Raw genomic sequence first — 19,248 nt, 5'->3', positions numbered from 1 at the left:
ACGCCAAGGTGCTTCATGTCTTCCATAAACTCATCGTCAGTGTTCAAGATGAGATTGCGGTGGAAGATAATTCCACGAACCAGATTCAAGGTGTTGTACTCTTCCACTTTGATGGAAATATCGCCAAAGTGGTCGCACTTAAGCAACTGATCAGGTTGCATGGCATTGCACATCTTCAGCAACAAACCACTGTTGCGCATTTTCTTCAGATCTTCCAGTTCGCCATAGACACCTTCTATGTGCCTACTAAACAAAATAGATTTTAGCACCTTGAAGTCACTCCCATCAGTTCTGGTAGCAACCAGAAACCTAAGGAAGTTGGATCCCATTCCTTCATGCTGTGCTTCTTCCCGGAGGGTTGAACCCCTCAAGGAATCAAAAGTTATGGGGGACCACCTTGGGCAGACTGAAGACATTTCGAAGCCATGCCCGAAATCATCCTTCCCAAATGCCACCCACTCCGATCAGGGGCCTCTGTAGCCGAACCAAGCAGCCTAGGCAATAGCCACTTGATCGTAGCAGGTATTGTCCGGGGTCCGATGATGAACGATGCCTAATACGGAATGACTGAGGCAATGAGCACTAGGACTCCCTCCAATCACCCGCAATAGCATGTACCCCATAGCGTGTACGGAGTAATAAATATAGTCTAATGGTTTCATAAGAAAATATTTTCTACCTAATTGATACCTTTTATTTTGCCTTTGGCAATTTATATCATCATTAACCACTATTACACAAGGTCGAGAACAGTAGATACAGACCCCAACCCATAACAACAGGGAGTAAAGAAAGTGAATCGGACAGGGATCGTGCAACAAGCTATCCAACCTGAAATGTCTGTGAACACAACTCCTAACTTAAAACAGCGAACCCACCTTTTGAACTTAGAAAAGGAAAAACAAGTCGATCAACCTTTCCTATAAATTTTCTAGCACAGTACATTGCATTGTCAACATACTGTAATGTATTTATAGGCATTGCAATTATTGTACAGTATTCAGTAGGTGGAATAAACTTTGTAAATGTATATGTAATGATGAGCTTTCTCAAGAACTGCAAGATTGGTGACATGGTCCTCCCATTTGATATTCAAGGATCTAAGTTTTTGCAGATGGAAGTGCTCTAGCTTTTTGATATCCTGATGGTAGAGGGTCCAAGTTTCACAACCATAAAGTAGTGTTATGACAACAGCATGGTAAACCATGAGCTTGGTATGCATTGCAAGGTCCTTATTCATGAAGACACGACAGGATAAACGTCCCAACGCTGAGTGGGCAGCACCAATTCTCCTGTCCAAATCTTGTGAGCAGTTAGCATTTGTTGAGAGGATACTTCCTAGATATAAAAAGTGGCCGACCTGCACCAGTAGAGTGTCCACAATGGAGATACTGAAAGCTGGGAGGTTTGACCCAGGTGCAGGCTGTGCGAGCACTTCAGTTTTCTGAACATTAAAGGAGAGACCAAAACAATCACAAGCACTCTTGAAACAACTAGTGGGCTATTGTAGCTCATCAGGTGAGAGCAGATGCGGCAGCGTCATCTGCACATTGCAATCTTCGCTTTTGGGTGCAAAGTCTAGCCAGAATGAACAGCCCCACATTGAAGTGATATCTGACCTTTACACCTTGGTTGTCTGTAGATGTTCCATATAGCATGGTAACTAGACAAAGAGCGAAGAGTGCTGGAGCAAGCACACAAAACTGTTTCAATCCATGAGCGATTGGAAATGGACGAACGATTATATTTTGATGAATGATTTGCCCAGTCATGTTTAACCTTGACCAGATCAACAAAATGCTGTGAACAGCCAAAGTGTTTCAGTATAGTCCACACAGTTGGTCTCGGGACTGAGTTGAAAGCCTTTCCCAGGTCATAGAGGAGTCTGTTGCTCTCTGCATTTTTTCTGGATTTGCCTTGTGCAGGTCATATCCATTGTGACTCTGGATGTTCGAAAACAGATGGCAGAGGAGGTGGACTTCAGTACAGTGGAAATGGCAAAAGAGGCAGCCCTGGACTTGGGGATAAATAAGAGTACAATCTAAAGAGACCAGTGTCTTCGGGCAGATGAGGCTCTTTAGGAGTACTGATGGTCCCTCAGGAAAGAAAATTCTACTGAAATACCATTACTCAACTGCTTACTCGGCAGAAAAGATGAGCTTCGGTATGGTGAGTGAAGCGGAAGAGAAAATGCAAACAGGCTGGCTATGAAGACGCTGCTCGGATTTTCTCCAGTCAGTGGCAGTCCATTGCAGTTTCGGTGCTTGACACCACATGTCTCGTGCAAATGTGCCATGGTGAATGGTTCTGAAATCATAGTGTGTGGGTCACTTCCTGGCAAGCTGCGATCTACCTTAAACAAAACCATGCCAGTGGCACTTTCTTCAGCTGTTACTTTTCATTCCATGTCCAACAGCGATGGAATAAGAACGGTGGAGGCATGTTCTCGGGTGAAACTAGAAACTACTGTACGTAGGCCTATATACAGAGTCTTAAATTGTTTACATTCTGTGAATATTAATAACTGGAGCACAGATAATGGGAAGCTTTAACTTTCTGTGAGTCACAAACCTTTTACCTTTTAGGAAGAAGACTAGAATTCAATGAAAGAAGAAGCACATTCTAGTTAAATACATTTCTTCAAGTTTTTTTTTTTTTTTGCTAGTTGCTTTACGTCGCACTAACACAGATAGGTCTTATGGCGACGACGGGATAGGAAAGTCCTAGGAGTTGGAAGGAAGCGGACGTGGCCTTAAGGTACAGCCCCAGCATTTGCCTGATGTGAAAATGAGAAACCACGGAAAACCATCTTCAGGGCTGCCTACCGTGGGATTCGAACCCACTAATTCCCGGATGCAAGCTCACAGCCGCGTGCCCCTAACCACATGGCCAACTCACCCAGTTTTCTTCAAGATTACAACAACCACTTCTAGTATTAAAATAGTAAGTGATTTTAATTATGCCCTCGGGACATACATAGATACTGAAGACATTTTAGCTTAATAAGATAGAAGTTTTTAGCTTATTTTAAATTAACTTCCTTGTAATACCCGTCCCGTTCCCGCCGCAACACACACACCCCTCCAACCCGTATGTCCTTTACTCACAATAGTTTTAAAGTTAACAAGGATTTTATTATGTGCTTACTTTAATGCCTTTTTTTATCTAAGCTCGTGTGTATACAGCTGATGATGATCGCAAAGCGATCAAAACATGTACTGTTATTTTTAATGATATAAATTGCCAAAGGCAAAATAAAAGGTATCGATTAGGTGGAAAATCCACTTCTTACAAGACCATTAGATTATATCATCGATACGACTATGAAGAGGATAGTTTGTAATAATAAATATAGAGAAAAAATACAAAACAATGAGTAATAAATACGTCCTTCTGGCATTCGGCTGTGCGGGAACCGATGTTCCACAGGCGGATACTACTTCAAGCGTACATGGCGCTCCCACCTGCAGGCTTCCAGGGCAGTTACAAGCGGGCTTTCGGGTGTAGTCACAAACGTAAGAGGCCGATCTCCGAACAGCACGCACATCAAAAATTTTGAATTGGTCTACAATTTACCCTAAAAAAAGAATAACAAAGAGGGGACCGATGGCCACAAGACCCTTTTAGTTGCCTTCTACGACAGGCAGGGATTACCTGTGAATGTATTGAGCCCCTCCCATCCACAGGGGTCCAGCACATGATACCAGATTGCAATTCATGTCCGCGCCAAGGTCGCACCTCGCATCTTACGACAGGCAGGGGATGCTGTGAGTTTGCATCCCCCACCCACATGGGGTGTTTTCTTGCTTATAGATAGGTGCAATTACTGCTTTTGTCCAACCTGAAATGACCTTACCAACACACAACGCTAATCTTACTACTCTATGAAGCCATTTCACCTCTGCCTTTCCACTATACTTCACCATTTCAGGTCTAATTTCATCTATTAATGCTGCTTTATGACAATGGAGTTCATTTCCCATCCTTTCCACTTCCTCGAGCGTAATTTCACCAAAATCATCCTCCTCCCCATGAGTTTGGTTGTTCGTGACACCACCGTAAAGATTTCCTTTTACGTTGAGAAGATTTTCAAAATATTCCCTCCACCTGTTCAGTGATTCCCTGGGATCTATTATGAGTTCACGAATTACACAAAACACTGTTCATTTCCTTTTTCCCTCCCTTCCTAAGATTCTTTGAGAAAGGCTTCCTGCTACTTGACCTAGCGTTTCGAGGTTATTACAAAATCTTTGCTCTGTTTCTTTTATCTACGTACAATTCCCTGTCTGCATGAGCACTTGTTTGGAGCCATTTCTGATAAGCCTTCTTTTTACGTTTACAAGCTGCTCTCACTTCACCATTCCACCAAGATGTTCGCTTTTCCCTATCTTTACACACAGTTGTTCCTATGCTTTTCTTTTTCTTTTCTTTTTTTTTTTTTTTTTGCTAGCTGTTTTACATCGCACCGACACAGATAGGTCTTATGGCGCCGATGGGACAGGAAAGAGCTAGGAGTGCGAAGGAAGCGGCCGTGGCCTTAATTAAGGTACAGCCCCAGCATTTGCCTGGTGTGAAAATGGGAAACCACGGAAAAACATTTTCAGAGCTGCCGACAGTGGGGTTCGAACCTACTATCTCCCGAATACTGGATACTGGCCGCACTTAAGCGACTGCAGCTATCGAGTTCGGTTGTTCCGATGTATTCTCTTGCTGTTTCCACTACAGCCTCCCTGTATTCCACCCATTCTCTTTCTATATCCTGAACCTGCTTACTGTCCACTGTTTGAAACTTCTCACTAATCATATCCATGTACTTCTGTCTAATTTCCTCATCCTGGAGATTTTCTACCCTTATACGTTTGCAGACAGATTTCACTTCCTCTTTCCTAGGCCTAGAGACACTTACTTCACTACAGATCAGATAGTGATCTGTATCATCAAAAAATCCCCGAAAAACCCATACATTCCTAACAGATTTCCTGAATTCAAAGTCGGTTAAGACAGAGTCTATTATAGAGCTGGTACCCCTACCCTCCCATGTGTAGTGGTGAATAGCCTTATGCTTGAAGAATGTATTCATAACTGCTAAACCTAAACTAGCACAGAAGTCCAGCAAACGCTTCCCATTCCTATTAGCTTCCACATCTTCCCCACATTTGCCAATCACCCTTTCGTATCCTTCAGTTCTATTTCCAACTCTCGCACTGAAATTGCCCATTTTCACTGTCCTATCCTTGACTACGATGTCACTCAATCCTTTATACAACTTGTCAACTTCATTCTCATCTGCATCCTCACATGCTGAATACACTGAGACAATCCTTGTCCTAATTCCTCCAACTGCCAAATCTACTCACATCATTCACTCATTTAGGTGCCTAACACAAACTATGTTGCATGCAACAGTATTCCTGCTGAACAGTTCTACGCCATACTCTGCCCTTCCCTTTCTAACACCCATAAAGTACACTTTATAATCTCCTATCTCTTCCTCGTTATCTCCCCTTACCCAAACCTCACTTACTCCCAGCACATCCAGATGCATCCTCTTTGCTGACTCAGCCAGTTCTACTTTCTTTTTCCCATAAGCCCCATCAATATTGATAGCTCCCCATCGAATTACATTTCGTTCGCTAAGTTGTTTCCAAGGAGTCCCTCGCCTGTCAAATGGGAGTCATCATCAACTTCCCACTCCAGTCGCCCGGGTGTGGTTTGTCAAATGGGAGTGGGACTCCGTTACTCCCATAGGTCCAAGGCTTGCTTAAAATATTCTGAGCTTGGTAAATTCGTGAAGCAGGATGCTCCCCTACTTACACACAGTCCACGTGAGGATCTCTCCTCTAACAAGTTAGGGACCACTGGTGGATTGTGTAGTCCTAGCCGTCTGAGCACAAGCAGGGCTACGACTCAGAATATGTCCACGGTGCCCACTCCCATTCCATAGCAACTGATATCCCGACTCTCAGGACCATTTACTAGGCCACTCAGTTATTGCCCATGGTTCATGAACTAGGACGTGACTACAGTAACCCACACCATGAACCATCCCACCTTCACAATACTAATTTTTTGTTTTTTGTTTAATTAGCAATTATCAAATGCTGGGACACGTTTCGTCCTCCTTGGTGAACATCATCAACCGAAATACTTGTAAGATAAGAAAATAGACAAAAACAAATACACATTAAAATATGTTTTGGTTACTGAATTCATCAAATTAAAATGACTACGATTCTCAGAAATTAATCAACATGAACCCCAGTATTCCTACAGCCAAAGCACTGCCCAAGGTCCATAAAGCACACATTCCCATAGGACCCATAGTTAACTATAGGAACAGCCTGACTTGCAAGACTTCCAAATTTATTCACAACTTTTTTAAAAATATTACAAATTCGACAACCCCAGCTCTATTAGAAATTCTATAAAATTTTGTAAATTGACCAAGTACTTAGTTTTACAACCACATCATAAAATGTATTCTTTTGACATAAAAAAAACCCATGTATTCCAATATATCGGTCACAAAAACATTAAAGATAATTAAGGATAATTTTCGGAAACAGCCAATTAAGCACACAGGAAATGTAAATATTTTAGAATTTGTAACTTCTAACAATTACTTCACTTTTAATGGTAAATTCTATACGCAAGAATCTCCGTATAAAAGTTCACCTTCAGTCAGCCGTCAACTGTAACACACTTATCAGGGATAACGGCAGAAATTTACTTGGACCATTGGGAAAATAGAAGAAACTTTTTTATATTAGCCATGAGTACCCACATAACAGAATCCAACTATTTTCTTACTTCCATAGCTAGCAGGACTTAAACATTCTTTGCTTCAATAATAAGGGGAATTAACTTCACATCTTAGAAAACATTTTCATTAACATAGACATCTTGGAAACTGAAAGTACGTTTGGAGGCATTATTCAACAATTTCTCCATGAACAAGCCTCACAACAGACTTATACACACTGTCCCCCCACCATCCCGGCCCACTGGATCCAACCCTTCAATATTCTCCCTACAAACTAGCTTTCATCACACATGGCCTCCAGAGACCACCTTCAGTCAGCTGTCAACTGTGACACACGTATTGAGCCAAACTTCTCTTGTTTAGACAAGGATGTAAGTAGTCAGATGTGTCGCATTTAATTCAATTCCACTTGTAATTAGAAGATGCTTCGATCTTGCCTAGTTTTAACGTTGTTAATAGCCGTCGTTTTAATTCCAGGAATTCCACGACACCATTTTTCTCCATGTGTGCACTTATAGCCAAATATTCCGCCTGCCTCATAACCATACTAAGACTTATCATCACGCCAACAAGAAGAGCTCGATCATCAAATTCTAACAGAACTATTATGTGTTTTATCTTCTACAATTCTACAAACGTTAGCAAGAACTCAGTCAAATGGTGACAGTCAAGTTTTGATGATAAGCAAGTGGTAACTTCATCGAATTTTACGAAGTTTGTTGACATCTCCTTTCTACTTCTGCCTGCATTTACATTAGTGCACTCAGCTGTTTGACGACTAACGTTTGTAGAATTGCTCTACACTGTTAAAGTCTACAAACAAGTCATGAATTTGAAAAATTGGATGTTAAATATTTAAAGTACGACAAATTTATAACCTATAATCAACAGTGTGCTTCATTTTGTTAATTTACGGATAAAAAGAATGTTAGTCACGCCTAAACTCAGCTGTTTTGAGAGTGCACTAAGATTTTATATCCATAAGGTACGTGTGGTAAAGCTCATGCCAATAGTAACAAAAAGATTTTAATGTGTATTCCAACAAATAATTTTAAGATATTCAACAACTTTAACAGATTGTAAATGTATTTATTTATACATGACTAACTTGTGACATTGTATTTCAAATATTAGAACAAGATTTTAAAGTTTCAAACACTACAAATAGTTATGTTTTAATAAGGCAACGTAATATATAATGTTTTATATTCAAAAGAATTTTAATAGTTATTATGATTAAGTCTGTTAGCAGTAAACAATAAGTGCAAGTTATAGAATAATGTTACCGGTTTTAACGTTGTTAAAAATGTGTATAGCTGAAGATGTTCAAAAATTGAACGAAACATGTCGTATGTTTTTAATAATTTAGCAATAAAATAAGGATGAGATCCTAATTTTTTAATTGCTTTTAAAGTATTGAATAGATGGAAATCAAAGTTTTATTGTTCTCCTTTAACTGATTTTCAATACGGAAAAATGAGGATAGTATCCTACTGGATACTGGCCGCACTTAAGCGACTGCAGCTATCGAGCTCGGTGCAGCTGTTTTTCATGCACGCAGAACTGTCAGTCGGTTCGCAACCTTGACATGCCTGTTGTATGCGATTTAGATTTCATTTCCTACATTCACATTTCGATTTTTTCTAGTAAACCTTGGAGACATCAGCGAAGAGATGCGTGAAAGTTTTGACCAAGGCATCAAGTCGATGGAGAAATACTACCAGGGCTTCGGGAACGAATCCATGGTGTCGGATTACTCCTGGATGCTGTCACGATGTCTCAGAAAAAAAAGCATAAAAGACAATCGTCCGCTAAGCACTTCTAGCTTCCAGTTCCTTTCACTAATCTATGCAGTCGAATCGCATTATTATGACAACCTGCTAAAAGTGCTATCAACGTGGAGCCCATGATATACGGCTTGTGACATGGCCTGGTGAAGCGGGTATATAATGCAACTGGTAGACAGACTGTATACATTGCACTTCCTGATTTCACAGGAAAAGGAAATGATTTAACCGAGTTGCAAAAAGGAATGATCATTGGCTCAAACCAAGAGGGACAGCATTTTATAAACAGTGATGTTTGTAAACTGTTCATGTGCCTCCATAGTAAAGGTGTATCGTAAGTGAACCAATGGCACCATTCAAAATAACCATCATAGAAACTGCAGAGCTCCATGCATCATTGATGTCCAAGAGTGGGTGAAGTCCAACTGAAGTGTTACAGTGGAAGAGCTCACCATCCAAATAAACCTAGTGGCATCCAGACACGATTCCACAGTAACAGTTCACCTAACCCTCGGTGAATGGGGCTCTGGAGTTGATGGGGTGTGACTGCACCCACGCCAACCAAGGTGCATTGACGGATATGACAAATTCTTTCGACAGCATGGCAGCTGGACCACTGATAATTAGCAACAAGTACCCTCCTCTGACGAATCACGTTTTCAGCTTCAAAGAACAGATGGATATCAGAAAGTCTGGCAAAAAATGTCAGGAGAATCAAAACCCTGTAACCACTGCTGGATGAATGCAAAATGGTGGGGGCAGTGTTATGGTCTGGGGAATGTTCTCTTGGTAATTTGTAAATCCCATCATCTGTGTGGAAGGCATCTTGATCAATATGGATGCGAATCTATCCTCAGTAATCACGTCCACATGTACATGATGACTGTCTTTCCTGGGGAGGATGGGATCTTCCAGCACAATAATGCACCCTGCCTCACAGCCAGAGGTATTGGCACATGTCTGGAAGAACACACTCAAGACTTCAAAGTTCTTCCTCAGCCCCCAAAACTTCCCAATCTGAACTGAATTAAACACCTGTGTGAACCACCTCAATCGTCATGTTTACTGTCTGTGGCCACCACCCACCTTCAACAGTTGTGGGACACACTACAGACAGCATGGCACTAGATACCTTTGGAGACAATCAGCCCCCGAATGAGTCACTGCCAGAAAATCTAGTTGGTTACTCTGAATACTAGTTGGTGGTCATAATAATGTGATTTGATTGTGTATATTCCTGTTTTCAATTATTATTTTAAGTGTCCTAATTAACAATATGCATGCTTGGTTTTATTTTCTTGTGAAGTAAGTGTACTGTTGCATGAATTATATTTAAATGTATGTGAATCCCCATCAATTTAATGTACAGGGCTTTATTTTTAACACTTGACCAATGCGTTCACCCCTCCACAACCAAGAGTGCTTGCAGCACACACTCTCGGACTCCCTGCTTCAAATACTGCATATACAATACAATCTTACCTTGTTACAGCAGATGCTGGAAGTGTAGTCCTTCCAGGGTTATACAGGCGTATCTGGAAAGCACATTCTGACTGACGCGAGCAGTTCTTCCACAGTACTGTCAATTTTTTTTTTCCAATATTGCGAATTGCTGTTCTAGAAGGTGGCACTTCACCAGGAAAATTCTAATCAAATTCTACATGCACCCGACGAGTTGTGGAATTTAAGGTACTTTTTACACACAAAGATGTGCTGCTATAAAGAAAGAACCTTTGCAAATGAACAATCCCAGGCTTTGACCTTTGACTAAGCACTTGCCATCGCAAGCTACACAGACTGGCTTTCAAAGAACCGGTGCTATCATGCGCCTGGCAGCAGAGAAGGAAAATGCTCTGGCATTGGTCAAGAGTTTAAAATAGATCCCTGTATTATGGGTGATTTACAATCAGTTTGCGATATGAAGAAACAGAATATATATATCCATAATCTACACGAAAAATTGGTCTACAAAAGAATAATTTTATCAATGGCTATTAGAATGAGTTTTTTGTTAACATAATAATGTTATTTGCTTTACGTCCCACTAACTACTTCTACGGTTTTCGGAGGTGCCGAGGTGCTAGAATTTAATCCTGCAGTTATTTTACGTGCCGGTAAATCTACCGACACGAGGCAGACGTATTTGAGCACCTTCAAATACCACCGGACTGATCCAGGATCGAATCTGCCAAGTTGGGGTCAGAAGGCCGGCGCCTCAACCGTCTGAGCCACTCAGTCCGGCAAGTTTTTTGTTGACCAGTGTAATCATAGAGAGAGAATTTATGATTTTCTGCAAAAAGGAAGGAAATGATTGGTCGTTTCATATAATTTTCAATTTCAAAAACCTATCTCACACAAGCTACAATTTTTGGAATATCTGATCACGGATAGGTGACTTACTATGGTAACATTTCTACACACACACTGGTTCAGATTAAAAATTATGTCTTGATGGTGAATAGTCAATGACAAGCTCACAATGTTAAAATGCTCTCATGCCTTTAAAAACAAAATTCTGAAATGAAGTATCTCCTAGTGGAGACTTTCAGACTAAATATGATACTTACCACACTGAGGCACATCACATAACTCCTTTTTATTATCAACAAAACACCATGGTTTCTCCATTTCGCCATTAGGATTTCTGCAGAAACTGTGGCCACCACTTAATTCAGGAAAGTCTGAAGTTTTGTACTTAAAATTATGACTCCATGGTGTACACTTATTACCAGATGATGTAGTTTTCACCAACCCTCGATACGATTCTCCATGGTCCCAAAAGCAAACGTGACCTACAGAGAAAAGAAAATTATGTCAAAAAAAAGAACATAATTACAAAATCAATATTCCACCCTTCTTGGAAATTATCATGTAATAGAATGTTAGATATGGTTAAAAAGGTAATTTCTAAATTATTATTATTATTATTATCTTTTGTAAGTTACTTTATGTCGCACCGACACAGATAGGTCTCCTGGTGATGATGGGATGGGAAAGGGCTAGGAGTAGGAGGGAAGCCGCCTTGGCCTTAATTAAGGTACAGCTTTAGCACTTGCCTGGTGTGAAAATGGGAAGACACAGAAAACAATCTTCAAGACTGCCAACAGTGCAGTTTGTACCGAATGGAAGTTGCCAATTACGTGACCCACACCACGCAGCCCCTCACTCTGTGTATGGAATGGAATTAGAGTATCTTGTAAAACATTATTTTTAATGATAAATAATGAATGAAAACCTGCTACCTGTTTTCCAGTCATTGACCGGGTCAGGGATGGTATGAATGAAGCAGATATAGGCTATTAGTACGACGGGGTCGCCACTCCCAAAGTGATTTATTAATGACTGATAGATGCTATGAAATGAGAATGGAGAGTGTTGCTGGAATGAAAGATGACAGGGAAAACCGGAGTACCCGGAAAAAAACCTGTCCCGCCTCCGCTTCGTCCAGCACAAATCTCACATGGAGTGACCGGGATTTGAACCATGGTATCCAGCGGTCAGAGGCTGACGCGCTGCCGGCTGAGCCACCAACCTACTAAAATGTCTCGAATGGCAAGAATGCGGTAAAAATTCAGAGAATTTAGTACAGGTAAGATTACCCTAACCAACATTCCAGAGGTTTAGTTCAGAGCATCCTTCTGTGAAATCCATTATGCACTAATGCAGCATGTGTTTGAAGTGTAGCACAAAAATTAAGTAGTGCAAAGATGGGGTAATTTTATATATATGTATGATCATTGAGGTTGGTTTGGTTGGTTATGTAGGGGGATGAAGGGAATGCTGTTGACTAAAATTGTGGTAAGTGGAGCAGTGAATGGATCTAAAAATTTTACACATCAAAAATAAATCTTTGAACATTAAAGAAGCTATAGAAATTAACACTGCAATAAACATACCAACCCAACCTCAATGATTACACACATTTCAAAAACAGCCCCCCCTCTTTGCACTGCTTAATTTTCAGAACGTTTCAAACTTTCTGCATTAGTGCTTGCTGATTCCCACTGGAAGCTACTCTGATGCTAAACGTATTGACTGTGGTTTAGGATATCCTTATCTCTACTGAATTATCTGACTTTAAACAGTGCTCTCACCACTTGAGATTTTTTGGTAACTTATGGTTTATAACAATAACAATAATAAGAATAACAGTAACAACAACAATAATAATATTATTTGCCTTACGTCCCACTAACTACTTTTATGGTTTTTGGAGATGTCCAGGTGCCCGAATTTAGTCCCACAAGAGTTCTTTTACGTGCTAGTAAATCTACCAACACGAGGCTGACATATCTGAGCACCTTCAAATACCACCGGACTGAATCAGAATCGAACCTGCCAAATTGGGGTCAGAAGGCCAGCGTCTCAACCATCTGAGCCACTCAGCCCAGCAGGTTATGGTTTAATCACTAAAAATGATGTTTTACAAGATACTCTGCAACTTAATTCCATACTTTAATTTTATCAAAATCATTAGATTGCATTTACTCCATAATACACAAAAATACATTGTTAGATGATGAAGCAGTCCTCCCTTCTCCACTGAACAGAGTTTATGCCTACAGCATTTTCCCTCACCACATACTTCCTCTCCTAACTCCACTGAACAGGGATATTGATGACAGAATTCCCCGTCAACCCTCTACATACCCAGCATGAACAGGGCAAGGGAACTGGCTTCAGTCCAAATGCAATCTCTGAAGGTAACGGACGATTAGCAGCTTAGATAAGAACAGAAAACTTTCTCAAAATTACTAAGGCGACAGTGGAGGACTACTACAATCATAACACCAGTCAAAATTGTTTTTGAGTTTTTGCATATTTTCTGACTGTCTACATTAAAAAGTAACTAAAACTCCTCTATTCATAATTAATAAAGTTTGCTTTTGTACTTTATGCAATGATAAATATTTGAAGGTTTGGCAGACTGTTTAATGGGTAATGGCGTTTAATACGTAAGAGAGGGGATGAGCGGGGAGAGTGCAAGTGGCATAGCCGTCATATGAGCAATAGTTAGTGTGCGCACGCACCTTCCAGAGGAAAGACGTGTTTTGTGTGTCATGACGTACAAAAGTGTCTCCAAAGAAATGTCAAAATGCCATTGACTCTCTTTGCTACATTTGCGGCTAATTAAAATAAGAGCCAACAAATTTAGTTTGATAACAAATATAAAGCTCTGCAAAGCCAATGAAGCTTAATTTAACCTTCGCATTTGAAGTCGAGATAAAATATAGGCACTGCATTTCTCATGTAGCAACTGCAAAAGCACTTTAGAAGGTACGAAAACACAACATAGCTCTTAAGGGAAATACAATATATTTTTATTACTTATGCAACAAAAGTGTGTATGGGTTGTTAATGTGTCATGTGTATATTACTTAATATTTTTTTGGTTCCAGCCTGGTACCAAGGAGAAAAAAAAAGTATGAAGTCTGCAGTACCAAAAATATGGAGGGAGCCCACTGACCATAGTGATGATTGCTATTTTTGTATAGTCAATCTACGTAAGCATCAGGAAGGCAAAAATGCCAGAAAGATTCGGTACCCATATCTACCATCAACGTCCGCTCCAATACCCCGAGAGTGAAAATTTTCCTGGGACTTCTCGTCCAGAGCTGAAGGATAAACATCTAGTGGTATCGATGACAACAGCAAATTCAAGTTAAGAACTAGTGTCAGGTTTAATAGCCCACCCAATCAATACACTTCACTTTACTGTACAAGTGAAAACTATTTAATATTAAAATACATTAACCACACTTTGGAACATGTTTTGTCTTATTTTAAAACTTCTTCAGCCATAATGTCTCTTTAACAGATTACGGTAATCAGTTTGAGATTACACTAAAGACAATAAATGATTATTTACATAAAATTATCCATCACTTCTTTAAAAAAAAAAACATTTTTCTTCAATTGTTAAAATTTGAATGACATTTCTTGAAATTATGACATGCAATGCTGGTAGCTTCAGTGTACTGACTGAGGAGATTTGAATTCTGGTCTCAGAATAGGAAAATGGGTCCACATCCACATCGGAATACTTAAAAGATTTAATTACGAAAATTCCTTTCAAACAATAAGCTATTTCTGGTAGAAACAATCTAATGCTTCTGAGATAGCCTGTTGTATGGCAAAGATTTGCGCTGCATGACCACCATATTCATAGTTTAATTCTTATGAATATTCCTTTCGAAAGGTAAGGTCTGGAAAGAGATACAGTATATATATATACACAATTAATGGGTTTAAAACTCTCAGAAATTTAAGAAATAAGTTTCTGTCATGAATGCGTGACGTAAAAGCTTACCATCAAAGTTGGTGAAACTCCCCATAGCTGATTCACATCTGAGCCTCGCTCCGACTTGCTTATCGCCACGCTACTGCGTGTGTTATAGGTATGTTTCCTCTTGCCTGGCAGAACTTGGCTAGGGACAGTAGGTGGGGGAGCAGTGCTATTAGTAGGGGAAGGGGAAACAGCTCCGCCTATATGCAGACCGGAAGGGTGGGCTGTTTGTTTTGGAGGAGGTAACTTCATATTATTAATTTTTCGTGATGATAAAAGCAACGGTATCTGTTCATATAATGGAGTTTTGTTCTCTTGTAAGTCATTCAAATTTTTTTTTGCGTTAATACTCTGGTCCAAACTTACATAAATATTTTCGTAATTATTGCTCATCAGTTTCCCTATGCTCACTTTTTGTTAAATGGTCAAGTCTTTATTTATTTTGGTATATTGGTGACCAGTATCTTCCATATGGACACTCGAGCAGAATGCTTCTTGTGTCTATTACCATTGACGCGTTCCAGGTATCTAGTTTGAAAACTCCTACTTGTTTGCCCCATGTACATGACAAAACATTGATCACGCTTAACTTTATAGATTCCTGAATCTAAGTAATTCTCTTTATTGTAATTTACACTATTATGGTTATAAAATATGTGACCATTATTGTTCTTTGTTGAAAATGAGACATGATAGTCGTGTTTCTTAAATAGTTTTGTGATTCAAAAAATCCCTGGGCTTGTAAATGTAAAAGTCACGTACCTTGAACTCTTGCGATCCTCTGGAGTTAGTCTTATGGTGTTCTTTATTTTTACTTTACTTATAATTTTATTAATGGTATTGAACCATTCATTAAAATTCTAGATTTTGTCACAAAAAACAACTATTTTACGTTTAACAACAATATTTATAGTCAAGGGGGATTACCAATGGGAGCTCATAACAAACCGACGAATCACACACCTAACCCCGCCCCTACCTTCACAATAGCCACGCCTCCATCCCCTCCACCAACATCCCTCCACACAGCTCACATGAGCCCCAGACGTACTCGTAGCAGAACACAACAAATCTCCAAACATATCGGTACACAACCTCCACAGCAACAACAGTAAGTACTTTTTTTAATTTCACACATACATCCAGGCATTCCTTCACACATACGCCATACTCCTATTAGCTTTTCTTTACAGATAACAACCATATAACGTGCATAGACGAGAGAAGTGTCACCACCAACTGCTCTAAAATTAAACCCCATCTTGCTGTATATATAAATCTTACCTGACTACATCAACAGTTGAATTGCACAGTACTCAATTTTCAAATTTTAATGACAAGAGTTCTTATAACATACCAATACAAAGTATATCAGCCATAGAACATTCTCGATATTCACCTATACAACTTAATCAACACAAGAACTACAAGAGGATTGAAGAATGAATGCAACGCAACATGAACTCAAATTTTAATAGACGTTTTAAAATATACCATGTTTTAATGTGTTTAATGTGCTATATTTTTTAGTGTCTTATGATGTGGCATATATATTTTAATGTGTTTATGTACTCATGTCCATGCTCAATCAATAGGTTTTAGTTTATTCTAACCATCACCACTTTTAATCAGAGATATTTTAGCGCAACATACTGCAATATATTTTACTTCCATTTTTCATTAGACATCCGGATGCTATTACGTAACATTTTTGTAATTTTGTCCTATGACTGTAAATTTGTGTGTTAGCTGACGATGGCCAAGATAGGTCAAAACCGGTACTAGTACAATAATTCATTCACAATAAATGTATTGATCGGTGGAACATTTTTCTTGTCTATTACAACGTAAGACTAACTCCAGAGAATCGCAAGAGTTCAAAGTACGCAACTTTTACATTTATAAACCCAGGGATTTTTCAAATCACAAAATTATATAAGAAACACGACTATCATGTCTCATTTGCAACAAAGAACAATAATGGTCACATATTCTATAACCATAATAGTGTAAATTACAATAAAGAGAATTACTTAGATTCAGGAATCTATAAAGTTAAGTGCGATCAATGTTTTGTCACGTACGTGGGGCAAACAGGTAGGAGTTTTCAAACTAGATACCTGGAACACGTCAATGCTAATAGACACAAGAAGTATTCAGCTATGAGTGTCCATATGTGAGATACTGGTCACCAATAATACTGACATAAATAGAGACTTGACCATTTTAAAAAAGTGAGCAAAGGGAATCTGATGAGCAATTACGAAAATATTTATATAAGTTTGGACTAGAGTATTAACGCAAACAAAAATTTGAATGACGTACAAGAGAACAAAAATCCGTTACATAAACACATAGCATTGCTCTTATCTCACGAAAAATTAATAATTTGAAGTTACCTCCTCTAAAACAAACATCCCACCCTCCCGTTCTATCTATAGGCAGACCTGTTTCCCGTTCCCCTACTAATAGCACTGCTTCCTCACCTACGCCCCTAGCCAAGTTCCGCCAGGCGAGAGGAAACATAATTATAATACACGCAGTAGCGTGGTGAGAAGCAAGTCAGAGCGAGGCTCGGATGTGGACCAGCTGTAGGGAGTTTCACCAAATTTGATGATAACCTTTTATGTCAGGCATTCGTGATGGAAACTCATTTTTTTAATTTCCGAGGGTTTTAAACCCATTATTTATATATCTCTTTCTTTCCAGACCTTGCCTTTTGAAAGGAATATTCATAAGAATTAAGCTATCAATATGGTGGTCATGCAGCGCAAATCATTGTCATACGACAGGCTATCTCAGAAGCATTAGATTCCTTCTACCAGAAATAGCTTATTTTTTGAAAGGAATTTTCATAAGAATTAAAGCTTTTAAATATTCCGATGTGGATATGGTCCCATTTTCCTATTCTGAGACCAGAATTCAAATCTCCCTCAGTCAGTACACTGAAGCTACCAGCACCGTATGTCATAATTTCAAGAAATGTCATTCAAATTTTAACTTTGAAGAAAAAAAAAAAAAATTCTTCAAAGAAGGGATGGAAAATTTTACGTAAATATTATTTATTGTCTTTGGTGTATTCTCAACCGGACGAGTTGGCCGTGCGGTCAGAGGAACGCGGCTGTGAGCTTGCATCCGGGAGATAGTGGGTTCGAATCCCACTGTCGGCAGCCCTGAAGATGGTTTTCCGTGGTTTCCCATTTTCACACCAGGCAAATGCTGGGGCTGTACCTTAATTAAGGCCATGGCCGTTTCCTTCCAACTCCTAGGCCTTTCTTATCCCATCGTCGCCATAAGACTTATCTGTGTCAATGCGACATAAAGCAACTAACAAAAAAAGGTGTATTCTCAAACAGTTCTCAAAGGACATGGGTTCTTCCATTTTTTTAAATTATTAGACAGCAACAATGAGTATCGTAATCTGTTACGAGACATTATGGCTGAAGAAGTCTCAATATAAGATGAAACATGTTCTAATGTATGTTTAATATATTTTGATATTAAACAGTTTTCACTTGTAAAGTGAAGAGTATTGATTAGGTAGACCATTAAACCTAACACAAGTTCTTAAACTGTATCAATACGGATCTGACGAAGTCCGTAAATTGTAAAAACGAATTCAAGGTCGAATCAGCGTGTACTGATCGACATCACATTAATTCAACAGAGTTTAACAATTTAGTGAAAGACCCAAATCTGCCTAAAAATAAAGCAGAAATATTAGCTTCACGGCTAGAAAAGTGGAATTTGCTCGAGTCAAATATTAACATAAGTGATGATGTAACCACAATGACGCACACAAAATGCTGTCAACTTGCGTACATGGATTTATTTAAAATTATTCACAAATTAAATGCACACAACCTTAATCACTGTATCACAAACAAAACACTTTACTCCGAAAACATCAATAAGCCGCCATTTTAACTATTGCCTATCACAGCACCTGGAGGTTGTAGCCTAAAAACACAGTTGAAACAGTTGACTGCCTACATTGGCATGTCAGCCTAATCACAACATGTGTTCACCAGTGAAACACCTACTAAACAATAACTCGTCTCTACCATCAAGATCACCTCTTTATGTAGGTGCCTGGCAAGGCTTCTAGAAAGAAACGTTACAAAAATACCTTCTCATAAATTCTTTTCTTTTGCTGTGGGCTTTACGTCGCACCGACACAGATAGGTCTTATGGCGACGATGGGATAGGAAAGGCCTGGGAGTTGGAAGGAAGCGGCCGTGGCCTTAAGGTACAGCCCCAGCATTTGCCTGGTGTGAAAATGGGAAACCACGGAAAACCATTTTCAGGGCTGCCGATAGTGGGATTCGAACCTACTATCTCCCGGATGCAAGCTTCACAGCCGTGCGCCTCTACGCGCACAGCCAACTCGCCCGGTCATAAATTCTTGAGTG

The 19,248-nt window shown here is 39.5% G+C and overlaps 1 protein-coding gene across 3 annotated transcripts in view; it reads right to left on the bottom strand.

The window, feature by feature from the left end:
* The window catches only part of LOC136864314 (tyrosine-protein kinase transmembrane receptor Ror), a 245,381-nt gene that overhangs the window by 157,272 nt on the left and 68,861 nt on the right, over nucleotides 1-19,248 (bottom strand). For all 3 annotated transcript variants that reach the window (XM_067141132.2, XM_067141130.2, XM_067141131.2), the window contains one exon: nucleotides 11,118-11,342. In XM_067141132.2, coding sequence (XP_066997233.2) covers nucleotides 11,118-11,342 — 225 coding nt within the window. The remainder of the gene's footprint in view (nucleotides 1-11,117; nucleotides 11,343-19,248) is intronic.

This window comes from Anabrus simplex, chromosome 2 (genome assembly GCF_040414725.1).
Source record: "Anabrus simplex isolate iqAnaSimp1 chromosome 2, ASM4041472v1, whole genome shotgun sequence".
Classification (NCBI taxonomy): domain Eukaryota; kingdom Metazoa; phylum Arthropoda; class Insecta; order Orthoptera; family Tettigoniidae; genus Anabrus; species Anabrus simplex.
Note: the sequence above shows the minus strand (reverse complement) of the source record. Positions and strands in the feature narration are given on the sequence as shown.